Source organism: Cricetulus griseus, unplaced genomic scaffold (genome assembly GCF_003668045.3).
Source record: "Cricetulus griseus strain 17A/GY unplaced genomic scaffold, alternate assembly CriGri-PICRH-1.0 unplaced_scaffold_141, whole genome shotgun sequence".
Lineage (NCBI taxonomy): Eukaryota > Metazoa > Chordata > Mammalia > Rodentia > Cricetidae > Cricetulus > Cricetulus griseus.
In genome coordinates, this window is record NW_023276855.1 from 13,543 (window position 1) to 26,524 (window position 12,982).

Below are 12,982 nucleotides of genomic sequence, written 5' to 3' on the forward strand. Positions count from 1 at the left end.
TGCTCCTCCCAAGAAAGCTACACATAGCTGCTGGCACAGGTCACATAAACTGACAGATTTCCTAGAACTACTGTCAGGATCCATGCCAGAGACCTGGGAGCTACCACGTTGCTGCAATGTGTCAGTAATATTCATCTATACTCAGCTTTGCCAGTTAATGTAGTAGCTTCCTCTGACTATTTGGGGTTCATAAAAGGGTTTTATGATTTCTGGGGGTGCTATCATGTCTGAGTTTGTGCCTCCCTGAGGCTTCTGCTGTTGGTAACTACTGCTGGCACTTCCAGGCCAGTCACCACTCTTATACTGCCATTCTGCACTTTAATGTCTAAAGTCAGAGGGCTCTAGAGCTGATAGTTCAACCTTATTTCAGAGTGAACAGGCTGAGGGTAGCATAGTTTGTTCAGTCATCAGAGTGGTAGAATACATGAAGTGGTCCCAACAAGGTGAGCCAGGAGGAGCAGGACTTCCTAAGGCCACTTTCCTGGAACTGATGAGGGTAGCAGTGACCACAGACATGGGTGTGATGGGGAGATGACTGAAGCAGGAGTCGAGTGTCTCACATGTTGACATGTTTGCAGCCTCCTCCAAAATTGCCCAGTGGAGTATTCAGTCTGGAGTTTCAAGATTTTGTGAATAAATGGTAAGTTTGCACAGTATTTCTGACACCCGTGGCCTTACCCTTTCCCCTCTGCATTAACCCTGGTTGTGCTATACCCCTTGTATTGCTGGGACTCATGACTATCTGATCCTGGGCACTACTCTTACTTGACCTTCAGGGATTGTTCTATTGCTTTCTGGCTTTGTTTATTTACCAAGACTTCATTTATGTGCTTAGGCATGATGGTGTGCCTAGAACGGAGGGTGAGCAAGGCTCAGGCACCAGCTCCTAAGCCATCAGTGTAAAGGGCAGCCATGCAAACAGCAGTGTGACTGAGAACCAGTGCACTCACACTAATCATTCTTCTTTCCAGCTTAATAAAGAACCCTGCAGAGAGAGCAGATCTAAAGCAGCTTCTGGTAAGTCTTAAAGAGCCTGTGTATCCATCGTATTGAGCCCCTTTCTGCCCTGCCCCACCTCTTGTTCTTTTTTCATGCTTGGGGCTGCACAGTGCCAGACATCAGTCTCCTCAGTCCTCTTATGAGTTACGGGGTTGGGGCACACAGCTGGGATGCAAGTCAGGGAGGGGCCAGCATCCATAACCTTCCTGAGAACAGGCCTTTTCTATCTCTGCCTGGTTCACCTCACATTTCCTGAGTTACTCTTCATCTAGTTCTTGTGTGATGGCCATGACATAGGAAGGTGATACTTTTTAAGATCCAGACTCCATGACATGTGCAGCCGTGAGTGTAGTGTACATTCCAACAAACTCAGAGAGTTGCTCAGAGAGACAAAGTTGCCCCAGATTATATGTGTGGCAGAGGGTCTCTGGGCTGCAGCTAGCCTACTTGTTGCTAAAGGGACAATGCTATAAGCATCTTCCAAGTGGTACCTAGGCAGTTTTCCCTTGCTTTTCCCTCCTGGTAGTTTTTCCCTGTTTTCTGCACACAGGTTCATGCTTTCATCAAGAGATCTGATGCTGAGGAGGTAGACTTCGCAGGTTGGCTCTGCTCCACCATTGGGCTTAACCAGCCCAGCACACCAACCCATGCCGCTAGCATCTGAGCCTTTGGGAAGCAGCAAAGAGGAAATCCTCTGCCCAGTGGCATGCCATGTTGCTTTCAGGCCTCTCCCATGCTTGTCTCTGTTCAGACGTGCATCTCATCTGTGACAAAGGATGAAGAACACAGCATGTGCCAAACTGTACTTGTGTGTGTCATTTTTAATATCACTGTCTTTATCACTATGGTTACTCCCCTAAGTGATTGGCTTTGTGCTTGGGGCTATATGTATGTTGATCAAAACATATACCAGGCTGAACTATAGTGAAACCCTGGTGACCTGAGTGGTCATTCTTATTGATGTTTGCACTGCTGTTCATGTTCCGTGACTCACTGGCTGGCTGCCTCTATTGTCAGGATTCTCGGACCCTTGGTACTTCACTCTTGCTGGTGACCTCTCAGTCTGAGGAGAGGGAGCCTGGTGAGACCCTTCACAGGCAGTGCATGGGAAGCATGCTTTGCTGCTACTGAAATGAGCATCAGATTGTGTACATCATGTTATTTTTATTTTTTGCTTTTGATATAGAACTCAGCAATTCCCATAAAAAAACAAAACAAAACAAAAAAACAAAAACAACAAAAACAAAAAAATCTAACCAGAGCCCATCACTGCCATGATAGCTGGGGCTTCAGTCTGTCTACTGTGGTGATTTTTTAGACTTCTGGTTGTATTTCTATATTTATTTTTAAATATACTATGTGGAGTACTTAGTGTGGTGTGTGTCTCTTAAGTTTGGATTAGTGTTTCTAAATAGGTGGAGTTATTTTTGAATGTCACAAATGGATTATGGCATCAGTATGTGTCAGAGTTCTATCTTTCCTCCAATCCAAGCACCAATGCTATTGTAAACAACGTGTATAGTGCCTACAAACTGTATGAAAACCCTTTAACCATTTTAATCCAGATGTTTATCAATCTAATCTCTTATTCTAATAAAAATACTATCGAGTTAAAATAAAAAGGAGAAAAGATATTTCTGCTTTTGTGGCAGGCCTTTCAATTTCTCTAGACTATAGGAAATGAAGTGATTTAGCCATGCACTGGGGTAGGGGAAAGTGAAGACAGGAACACAACTGGAAGGCATAAATACTACATCTGAGGGTTTCTGTTGCTCATATGAACACCCTGACTGAAAGCAACTTGGGGAGGAAGAGGCTTACTTTGGCTTATGGCTTGTAGTCAGTCCATCGTCCAGGGAACTCAGCAAAGGAGCCTGGAGGCAGAAACTGAAGCAGAGGCCATGGAGGAACCCTGCTTACTGGCTTGCCCTTCATGCTTGCCTAGCTTTTCTTAAAGCACCCAGCAACACCAGCGCAGGGGTGACACAGCCCACAGTGAGCTGGGCCCTACCACATCAGTCATCATTCAATAAAATGCATAAGCTTGCCCACAGGCCAATTTGATGGGTGCATTTTCTCAGTTGGGGCTCTCCTCCTTAATGACTCTAGCTTGTTTTGAGTTTACATTCAAACTAGCCAACACACATGGCATGGTAGCATATTCGTCTTTAACTCCAGTACTTGGGGGGCAAAGGCAGATGGCTTGGTATATATAGTGAATTCCAGGATAGCCAGGGCTATGTAGAGAGACCTTGTCTCAGAAAAAGAAAAAAAGAACAACTCCCCATTCCCCCCGACACACACACACACACCAGCCCACACACTGCCAGCTCTGTGCAGTGGTGGGCTAATGGGTCAACTTCACTCTTTGGAACAACTATACTCATGCAGAACTGTGACTATACCTTTCCAGGACCTGTGAATAAGTAGTCTCTTTTGGGTGTCATGGGGTTTCTATTGGGATAAAACACCTTGACCAAAAGCAAATTTAGGAGGAAAGGGTTTATTTGGCTTACATATCCTGAATCACAGTCCACTATAAGTAAACCAAGGAAGGTACTTTCAAACTAGGTGGGAACCTGGAAGCTATTTTAGAGGCAGTGAAATAATGCTGCTTACGGGCTTGTTCAGACTTCTTTTTCTGTGTGTGTGTGGAGGGGGTGTCGAGACAGGGTTTTTCTGTGGCTTTGGAGCATGTCCTGGAACTAGCTCTTGTAGACCAGGTTGGTCTCGAACTCAGAGATCCCCCTGCCTCTGCCTCCGGAGTGCTGGGATCAAAGGTGTGCACCACCACCACCCTGGCTTGTTCAGACTTCTTTTTATAGCACTCAGGACCACCAACCCAGAGGCTGGGCCCTCCCACATCAACCACCAAGAAAATACTTTACAGGCTTTTCTAAAGCTCAGTCGTACAGAGGCATTTTCTCAATCAAGGTTTCCTCTTCTCAGATGACTATAACTTGTGTCAAGCTGACAAAAACCTTGCCAGCATAGTGGGGTTGGGCATCTGTCTGAGGAAAATCATAAGCTATGATTTTTGTTCTCCCAGACCATTTCTTATTTTCTGTAGCAGGGCCTGCCTGCAGTTCTGGTAACCATTCTCATAGGAGAGCCTTCATCCAGGTTTAGTCAGTCCGCTGTGCTATACAGGGAAGTGGTTTCCTTTCATTACTTACAGAGTTAACTACACCTTCCAGGGAGAGGTACTCTCAGTGCTGGTTTTGTCATGCCTATGAGGTAGCTGCAAAGTCAGAAAAACAAGATGTGTGACCTCATCCTTTAGAATACTGCTGTGCAACTGTGAGGTAGTTTAAATACCAGCACCCACATTAGAAGCTGGGCATCCCACAAACATTTGCAACTGCAGCTCTGAGGAAATTGAGCTTTGTACCAACATCTACTTACATACATATGTGCGCGCGTGCGCGCACACGCGCACACACACACACACACACACACAACACACATACTCAAAAAGATTTTTTTTTTTTTTTTTTTTGGCCATTGAGACAAGGTTCTCTGTGCAACAGCAGGACCAGGCTGACCTGAACTCACAGAGACCCACTTGTCTCTGCCTCCTGAGTGCTGGGATTATATGAGTGCACCACCACTGCATGGCATTTTTCCTTTTTTGAGACAGGTTCTCTTTTATGTAGTCCTGGCTGTCCCAGAACTTGTCATGTAGACCATCACACTGGCCTGACATCCTGCCTCTGCATCCCCCAATCACTTCCCTTACGATTGTCCCTAGTAATGACTAAAACTATTTCAATTTGTATAGTGTTTGCCTTTTTCAGGAAAAAGATGGAATAGAATGACTAGTTTATTTCACTTAGCACAATGCTCTAGAGATTAAGCCATACTAAGACTTTGCATTGTGTTTTGCTTTGGCTATAGTCCTGGCTGGCTTCAGTGGGTGACCGTCATTCTTGCTGGAGAATATCATAGCCTGGGATTACAGGTGTGTATATGTCACAACTTCTTTTTCTCTAAAGATCTTTTAGATAACAGTCTACCTTTTCCCAGTCCTCTGAAGTTGACCTTGAATTGCTTCATATACTTGAGCAGGAAAAAAAAAAAATCTTTGTAGCTTGCTGTATACTAGCACTATTCTAAACCCTGAGTACTGCACCTCCACTCCCACCATCACTATTTTCTTCAGCTATAGTTGCTCAGTGAGCCCGAAGCTCACTGGTTTCAATAGACGGGCTGGCCACACAGCTTCAGGGATCTTTGGTCTCCCTATCCTCAGTGCTGGGGTTACAGGCATGTAACACTGTGCCCAGCTTTTTACACAGGTTTGGGGACTCAAACTCAGGTCTTGATATTTGTATGGTAGACACGTTAAAACAAGTGTATATTCCCATTCACAAGTGTATATACTCTTTCACATAAGCCCCAGGACCCAAGGCAAGTGCTTGAGATTTAAAACTTTAGTTGGTAAAACTAACCCTAGTTCTTGTCTGCCTTTACGAATCAGATTCTTCCTCTTCCTCCTCCTCCTCTTCCTCCATAGGGCTCCTTGTGCTCAGCTTCAGTGTGGTTTGATTGATTGATGCTTCATTGTCTACATGCACTGACATCTGTGTAAAACAAGAACATGCACATGACTAGGAGGGAGCTGAGTCTCAAATCAGAACATTCTTTTTTTCTTCATCAAAACAGCAAATTCCAAGAGCAGTGGTGGTGCACGTCTTTAATCCCAGCATTTGGGAGGCTGAAGCAGGCAGATCTCTGTGAGTTCGAGACCAGCCTGGTATACAAGAGCTAGTTCCAGGACAGCCTCCAAAGCCACAGAGAAAACCCTCTCAAAAACACAAACAAACAAACAAACAAAATCCCCAGCAAATTCTTTAAAATCAAATTTCATTTGTGGGGGCACATGCCTATAACCCCAGATCAGAAGGTGGCCAGCCTGGGTGTATAAGACACTGCTTCAACACAAAACTCACCATGACCTCTCTAGCACAATAATCATTACCAGTTTCTTGGGGTTCACTTGAATGACTGGAAATAAAGGGGCAGTCTGAGTAACTGGGAAGGACGGGCGTAGTGGTGTACAATACAAGAGTAGAGGCTGCTTAAATCTGACAAGTAAAAAAGACAGGCTATTATTGCCTGATAGATTAATGTAGATTAGCTATTTATTGAACTACAATATTGAGGGCCTGGAGATGTATGTAGCTCATGCTTGCTTACCATGTATAAGCTCCCAGGTTCAATCCGCAGATAATTCCCTCATGCCCCAAATATTTGATTGGCATTTTCCAGGGTCCTTCGGACTTGATAATGTGGTATACAGCATTCGCTAACCCATGCAGCAAGGCAACAATGGGACTCCACACTATCTGGAAGCCTGTTGTTAACTAAACTTACATCATATAACTGTTCAGGTGCAGGCTGAGAAGACAGCATCTCAGTCCCTCTTCGAGAACTTATCATTGACTGGAGGGCCAATTCTTCCACCTAGGGAAGAAGAGATGAGGACATTTTACTGAGTAGTCTGCTGGGGTACCAAAGTGAGTGAATTCCACTGGATGCTGTAAAGGTTGGCATCATGAGAGGAAACTGCTTCCAATCCCAGGACTGCTCCAGAAAGGTAGAGGGTGTTTTTTAACCTTTACCTGCTCCCCACCCCACCCCAGACAGGGTATCGCCATCTAGTTCTGGTTGTCCCATAATTCTGCATGTAGGCCAGGCTGGCCTTGAACTCACAGAATCTGCCTGCCTCTGCTTCCTAAGTGCTGGGAGTAAAGGTGTGCACCACTACACTAGGCCTGAAGAGCCACTAGATGGAGTATGTGGCTTTGGCAGGCCTTGCCCTTCTCCCCATTAAAATCATTAGATTACATTCCTGAAGCTAGCCCCCATGGTCCATTCCTTATTTGGCCAATCCCTCCTCCTGAGGCTGACTACTAAGGTCCAGCTATCAAAGGTCCAACAATCAAAATCTCCCCTTGGCTTATCTAATTAACATGCTCAATTAAAATTAAACACCCCATCCTACACGAGGTTTCCTCTTGTACCTTTATAAGCTGCTATTTTCCTATAGGCCATGTCTATCTTGTCTCTATCCAGAGGCAGTCCTTTGTCCTAAGGGACAAATACTTTTGTCCCCTTTCCCTTGTTATTATTCCCTGCCGCCTCTCCCTCTGGGGCAAATGAATCTCCTTTGTGCTGAGAACTTGGTCTTGCAGTGTACTGAGCTAACTTTGAGGTTCCCTACACAGCTTTACCTGCTTTTTTTCACACAGGGTTCCTATGTGTAAACCTGGCTGTCCAGGAACTCACTCTGAAAAGCAGGCTGGCCCTGCATTTAGAGATGAACCTGCCTCTGCTTACCTGTTTGTTTTTTGTTGTTGTTTCTTTTTAAATGAGGGTCTTTCTAAGTGTTTAGCTAAGCTGCAGGCTTCCACACCCCACAACCAAGCAACTCTGTGAGGAAATGCAGGCACACCACTAAAAAGCCAGGTATAGGGGCCAGGGTGATGAATCAGTGGAGTTAAGAGCACTTCCAGAGAGTCTGGGTTCTATTCCCAGCCCAAATATGGTAGCTCACAACCACCTGTAACTCCGGTTCCAGGTAATCCAAGCACCTCCTACTGCCCTCTCCAGACACTAGGCATAAACGTATTGCACAGACATACATGCAATAGATAACAAAATTATATACACCAATAGATATAAAATTTAAACAAGCAAAAGACATAGATAAACAGACAAAAACATAGATAACTATATATAGTCAGGTGTAGCTTGTTGTGCAATTGCATTCCTGTAATCCCAGCACTGGAGGAGGCAAAATGATCGCAAGCTTGAGATCAACCTGGGCTACAGAGAAGGTTCCAGATCAGTCTCAGTCAGTCTCTCCCTCTCCCTTGTCCCTCTCCCTCCCTCCCTCCACCACACCTTCAAAAAAGTCAGGGGTAAGCTGGCTCCACAGACACAGATGGATGTCCTAGGCCTGAGTTTGTCTACACATTAATGAGAAAGTGAAGACAGAAGATCAGAAAATGCAGATGTTTCCTGGAGCATCAGGGTACTTGTGTTTGGGAAATAATCAACACACAATCATTAGGTGCAGTAAGTGTGAGTGCAGTAAGGTGCAGTAAGTCTGTACCACTGTATACAAGTTCAGTTTATAAAGGGTTTCTGTAATCCTCATGTCACTTATATTTAAAGATCTTGCATACGAGTGAGGTGCTGGGATTACCATCGTCATTTCACAGGGGCCAAAAATTATCCCCTGGTCTAGGGAGTGATCAAGGTAAATGTAATTCTGGGTTCCTCCTAGTCAGTATCTGCTCCCGTGTAAGAGCTACTGAAAACTCTACGGAACAAGTTTCTTTCCCAGACCTCATTAGCACCCCAGGAGGATCTAAACACTAAAGTCCTTTCCAGTGTATACAAACACTAGTAACCAGCAGCTCTGGCGGGATCTAGCGAGCCAGAGTTGGGCTTAGGGGGCTGAGCCGCTGAAGACCTAGAGGACTGAGCGGTGGGGAGGAAGCTGCACTGCGCGGAGCTCTACCGCATGCGCCCGGACACCCGCGAGGGGCTGCGGCTGGAGGGCGGGTAGCTCACCTTGAGGCGGTTCAGTTGGTCGTGGAGGGCCGCCTTTAGACGCAGCAGGGTCTCCTCCTCCTTGCGAAGCTCCTGTAGCCGGCTTAACATCCTTTCAGCTCGTTAGGCCGCTGTCTTTTGCCGGGCGCCGGGTGATGACGTCACTACCGACTCTCGGAAGCAGGCATTGATCGCCAGACTATCCTCTTCAATCCACTTAGTATGGGTTTAGTGTCCACCGGGAGTCTGAAACAGGATAGTGGAAAACCAAGGAACTTGGAGGCTTAATTCTGTTGCTGGTTCCAGAAAATGAAACTGAGTAAACTCGTTTCATAGGCCTCAGGAAGTCAGTTACGACCGTAGCCCTTTTTAGAGGGGGTTTCCGAGACAGGCTTTCTCTGTGTACCTTTGCAGACTAGGTTGGCCTCCAGATCAGCCTGCTGCTGCCTCGGGAGTGCTGGGATGAAAAGGCATCCACTATCACCGCCAACCGCTGTCGAATGTACCAAATGGCTTTACAAAAGCTGGAGACAGCCAGGCGTTGGTGGTGCACGCCTTTAATCCCAGCACTCGTCAGAGGCAGGCGAATCTGAGTTCGAGGCCAGCCTAGAACGAGTTCCAGAACAGAGAAACCCTGTCTTGAAAACAACCAAAACAAAAAAACCCGAAAGATGGAGACATTTGCAGGCATAAACCAACTTCTAAGTTCAAACCCTTAAGGTCCCACTTTGCAGGGCATGAAAAAGCCTATGTTACAATCAAGACCTATTTTTCCTCTATTTTATTTCTTACATTCCAATCCCAGTTCACCCTCCCATACTGTGCACGGAGAGGGGTAAGGCCTCCCATAGGAAGTCTACTAAGTCTGTCCCATCATAATGGAGACTTGTGTTTTCAGGGCTCACTATGCCTGCTAATGGTTTTGACCAAATACCACGAAGGCAACAAGAAATCAGGTCAATTGTCAGATGACCAGATAGACATGTTTAGATGAGGAAACATCACTGCTGGTTAACACAAGTAGTTTAAGTACTTCACTCCCAAGGATACCACACCTATAGAGGGCCTACATGTCCTCTGATGGTTACTGTGGCCTCTTTATGGGACCAGTTCTAAAAGCTAGTCAGAAAAATGTTGTTCTTTCTGCAACCCTGATGACCTAAGCTTGGATACCCAGAACCCCATTATTTCTAAGTGTCTTGCCACCATTCATTCTACAAAGGGGGAAGGGAGATCTTGGAAACATTCACAATTAAGATTCACACAGATTGTTTCTCTGTATCTTTGATCAGGTTTATTCAAATAGGCTGTCTCTCTTTGCTCTATGGAATGAAACAGACTTTAATAATTCTAAGCAGCAGGCTTTTTTTCCTCTGTGGTAGGTTTCTTCTCTGCTGGTTTCTTCCCAGCTGCTGGTTTCTTGGTAGTTGCAGCCTTTTTCCCTGCAGGCTTCTTCAGCTTCTTGACATCCACAGGCTTCTTTTCTTTCTTACTCTCTACTGACTTCTGATCTGCTGCGCCTTTCTCTGATTTTGCTGCTAGCGCTGCTGCTGCTGCTTCTAGTTTCTTCACCCGCAGTTTGTGCTGCAACATAGACAAGTAGGAAATTAAGAATTAAATGCTCAACTTTATATACCAGTACTTGAGAGAGAGGAAGAATCTGTCAGTTTAACAGCTGCCTGGTCTACATAGTGATGCCCAGGACAGTCAGCTAAGGAGTGAGAACCCGGGTGTGGGTCAAAAGACCAACAATGCTTGACACAGCAAATTATGGCTTACATTTCTGGCCTGGCGAAGAATGGTATTCCTCCTCATAGTCTTTGCATACGGGTTGAGCTTCAACATTATTCTCAGGTTTTTCAGTGGGTTCTTTTTCAAGACTCTACGATGAATCTTCTTGCTATAAAGAGGTAGCACACGGATCAATCAACACATAAACCTTTAAAAGTCAAAGTATCGGGCTATAGCAAGAGCTTTAAGTATCAAAACCTTACCGTGGTGCTCGGAGGGCTCTTTGGATCTCTGGGCTTTTTAGGATCCTGCTTAGGTCTGTGTTCATCATCTTGTGCATGGGAAGGCTTGGAAAAAAAGTCAGTAAGTCCAAAATTTAATCTTCTAACTGAAGGTAAATCATTAGAACTGCATTTCAACTGTGTTAACTCTCCAAGTACATAAGAGTTTTTACACCCTCAAAATAGGAAATGTAAAAATCCAATGCGTAATTTAGGAATATAAACCTAAATCAAGTGTGAATATAAATATACACTCTAGGCATCCATGCATAATAAATATAGGAAACTCACTCACTTGTAATTACTTTTCAGGGAAGCAGCCTTACGCCAAGTCCCATACAACTCATCTAACTTTCGGAAGGCACCCTCGGTCCAGATGCAGAAACGTCCCACATGTCCACCAGGAGCAAGTTTCAAAATGTTCAGTTTGCTCACATGGAGCAGAGTAATACCTTCAAAGGCAAGGAAGAATCAGTCTGGATTCAATCGACAGGGGAATACAACTTTATGGCTCATTGAGCTACACAAGGCACTCAAGTCTAATGAATTGTGAAGTTCAAGCCTTCATGGTGGAACTCACTCATCTAGGAATCAGAACTTGCACAAAATCATGTTTATTTCAGAAGCACGGACCATGAAGTGGAATTTCATCATTACCGAAGCTGAGCGAGTGTGTACCAAACAGGCAGTTAAAGCCTTTAACATTGTCAAGTGGTGGTGACGCACTTCACAGCACTTGCCCCACACAGGTGGTGCTCTGAATTGGAGGCCAGGCTGGTCGACAGAGCTAGTTCCAGGACAGGCCCCAAAGCTACAGAGAATCCCTGCCTCAAAACTCTTTAACATTGTAAGACTTACCAGGGATGTTCCTGAAGGCCTTGATGATACCATTATCCTCATTATAGATGATGCAGGGTCCCCTGCGCTGGATCCGTCTTCGGTTTCTCATTTTGCCTTTGCCCGCTCTCATTCTCTGAGAGGCATAGACCTATAGAGGGAGCAGCCTTAGTATTCTGATCAAGGTATAACCTTTCCATCAGCTCTCCAGCTTAAAAATGAACAAAAACCCATGCTGGAGAAGCCTTGTCAAGCAGATAGAGGCATTCTCAGCCAAACCTGATGTTTGGTCCCCGGGACTCACAATTCTTTTTTATTATTTCACATTTCATATCTCAGTTACTAAAGGGTTATGACTTGCTCAGTAACAATTTTCGTCAACCTTCTGAATCAGCTTACTGACAGCAGGCAACTGTCACTGAAAACAGAGTAGGACGCAAATTACAACATCATTGCAAGCAAAACTGCACTGTATCAAGCATGTCCTGTAAGAAAGTAAGTCCTGCAAGTTCTCCTCTTACACACAAATGACAAATGCGATACAGTAGTGGTTATATAAATATTGTATTTTTTTGTTTTCTAAATAACACAAATTAAATCTACGCTGTACTAGAGATATGTTACCTACAGAGAACGGGTTAATACAACTGCTCTCATCTATGGATCTTTCAGAGATTCCTATAATCCATCACTAATCAAAACTAAAAGCTGACCCACTAACCCTTTTAATCAAAATCTGCATTTTGAATAGTAAATGTGATGTTGAACCTACCTTTTTGATGTCATTCCAAGCTAAATTTTGCTAAATTTTACCCGTTTAGGACATAGTTCTATGAATTTTGACAAATAGCTTCAGAAGTGCAGCTACCCCCATTATGAAAATGTAGACTGTCTAAATTTCCTGTCTAAAAGTGTGCTCATGTCCCTGTATAAGCATTTTTATGTCTCTAGTACCTGCAGCTGCTAATTTGTTTTCTGTCTCCATAGTTTTGCCAATTCCTGAATGTCAACAAATAAAATATATAGTTTCCTAGCTTTGGTGCTTTTTTTCTCTGTCTCTGTCTGCCTTGCTTCTTTCTTTTCTTCCTTTCTTCCTTCCTCTCCTCTTTCTTTCTGTGTGTTTGAAGCAGGTTCCCACTGTATAGCAAAGAGGGCTTTCTTTACAAAGCAGAACATCTTCAGTTGGACTTTGAAGAAGTGTGGACAGGTGGTGGGTGTAAGCTAGATTTTCTTGAGGTAGATATCAATTTCTCATGTGGGTTGCCAGTGATTCACTTTGTGCTAGTCTCATAGATTATTACCATTTCACCAAACAATGATTTTGATGATTTTATGGTTCAGGTATTCCTCATCTTATGACAGCAGATGGAGGTTGCAAAAATCAGTAGTCTCATGACTCAGTAAATTTATCCAGGCCCTGTATTACAGAAGGTGTTTTCAAAGGGAGGGGTAATTGTCTGTCGAGAAATTGTGAATCTACTCCAAAACCTTAACAATCTGTGTGAACAATTTGTTCAATAGCAGGGGCCTTCTTGAGGCTTCACAGGATCGCCCCGTATGCCCTTGATGCT

The 12,982-nt window shown here is 44.5% G+C and overlaps 3 protein-coding genes and 2 non-coding genes across 7 annotated transcripts; 1 reads left to right on the forward strand and 4 right to left on the reverse strand.

Annotated features, from left to right (window-relative positions):
• Positions 1-421: 421 nt before the first annotated feature.
• LOC113838810 (dual specificity mitogen-activated protein kinase kinase 1-like) lies at positions 422-1,902 on the forward strand. Its single transcript, XM_027434328.2, has 3 exons — positions 422-640; positions 972-1,017; positions 1,550-1,902. The coding sequence occupies exons 1-3, from the start codon at positions 561-563 to the stop codon at positions 1,661-1,663; spliced, it is 240 nt and encodes a 79-aa protein (XP_027290129.1). The 5' UTR covers positions 422-560; the 3' UTR covers positions 1,664-1,902.
• Snapc5 (small nuclear RNA activating complex polypeptide 5) lies at positions 788-9,686 on the reverse strand. Of its 3 annotated transcripts, none has more exons than XM_027434326.2 (4): positions 8,584-9,495; positions 6,376-6,465; positions 5,451-5,582; positions 788-1,763 (listed from the first exon to the last, which is right to left on the reverse strand). In XM_027434326.2, the coding sequence occupies exons 1-3, from the start codon at positions 8,671-8,673 to the stop codon at positions 5,469-5,471; spliced, it is 294 nt and encodes a 97-aa protein (XP_027290127.1). In that variant the 5' UTR covers positions 8,674-9,495; the 3' UTR covers positions 788-1,763; positions 5,451-5,468. The 3 variants fall into 3 exon arrangements, with proteins under 3 accessions (XP_027290127.1, XP_035309617.1, XP_027290128.1); XM_027434327.2 differs by lacking the exon at positions 788-1,763 and adding an exon at positions 3,487-4,240 and having other exon boundaries at positions 8,584-9,499; XM_035453726.1 differs by lacking the exon at positions 6,376-6,465 and having other exon boundaries at positions 8,584-9,686.
• Positions 9,687-9,830: 144 nt separating this feature from the next.
• Positions 9,831-12,229, reverse strand: Rpl4 (ribosomal protein L4). Its single transcript, XM_035453725.1, has 6 exons — positions 12,184-12,229; positions 11,433-11,562; positions 10,870-11,026; positions 10,557-10,640; positions 10,342-10,462; positions 9,831-10,146 (listed from the first exon to the last, which is right to left on the reverse strand). The coding sequence occupies exons 2-6, from the start codon at positions 11,542-11,544 to the stop codon at positions 9,913-9,915; spliced, it is 708 nt and encodes a 235-aa protein (XP_035309616.1). The 5' UTR covers positions 11,545-11,562; positions 12,184-12,229; the 3' UTR covers positions 9,831-9,912.
• Positions 11,162-11,233, reverse strand: LOC113838812. The gene has a single exon (XR_003488738.1). It is a non-coding gene; the product is annotated as a small nucleolar RNA SNORD18 (small nucleolar RNA).
• LOC113838813 lies at positions 11,770-11,868 on the reverse strand. Its single transcript, XR_003488739.1, has one exon. It is a non-coding gene; the product is annotated as a small nucleolar RNA SNORD16 (small nucleolar RNA).
• Positions 12,230-12,982: the final 753 nt, after the last annotated feature.

Coding starts and splice junctions, on each gene's coding strand:
- LOC113838810 (XM_027434328.2), top strand. CDS start 561: ATGTTGACATGTTTGCAGCCTCCTCCAAAATTGCCCAGTGGAGTATTC. Junction 641..971: donor CAAGATTTTGTGAATAAATG/GTAAGTTTGCAC, acceptor TCTTCTTTCCAG/CTTAATAAAGAACCCTGCAG. Junction 1,018..1,549: donor CAGATCTAAAGCAGCTTCTG/GTAAGTCTTAAA, acceptor TTCTGCACACAG/GTTCATGCTTTCATCAAGAG.
- Snapc5 (XM_027434326.2), bottom strand. CDS start 8,673: ATGTTAAGCCGGCTACAGGAGCTTCGCAAGGAGGAGGAGACCCTGCTG. Junction 6,466..8,583: donor ACCAACTGAACCGCCTCAAG/GTGAGCTACCCG, acceptor CTTCTTCCCTAG/GTGGAAGAATTGGCCCTCCA. Junction 5,583..6,375: donor CACCTGAACAGTTATATGAT/GTAAGTTTAGTT, acceptor TGTTTTACACAG/ATGTCAGTGCATGTAGACAA.
- Rpl4 (XM_035453725.1), bottom strand. CDS start 11,544: ATGAGAGCGGGCAAAGGCAAAATGAGAAACCGAAGACGGATCCAGCGC. Junction 10,641..10,869: donor TCCCTGAAAAGTAATTACAA/GTGAGTGAGTTT, acceptor TTTTTTTCCAAG/CCTTCCCATGCACAAGATGA. Junction 10,463..10,556: donor AGAGCCCTCCGAGCACCACG/GTAAGGTTTTGA, acceptor ACCTCTTTATAG/CAAGAAGATTCATCGTAGAG.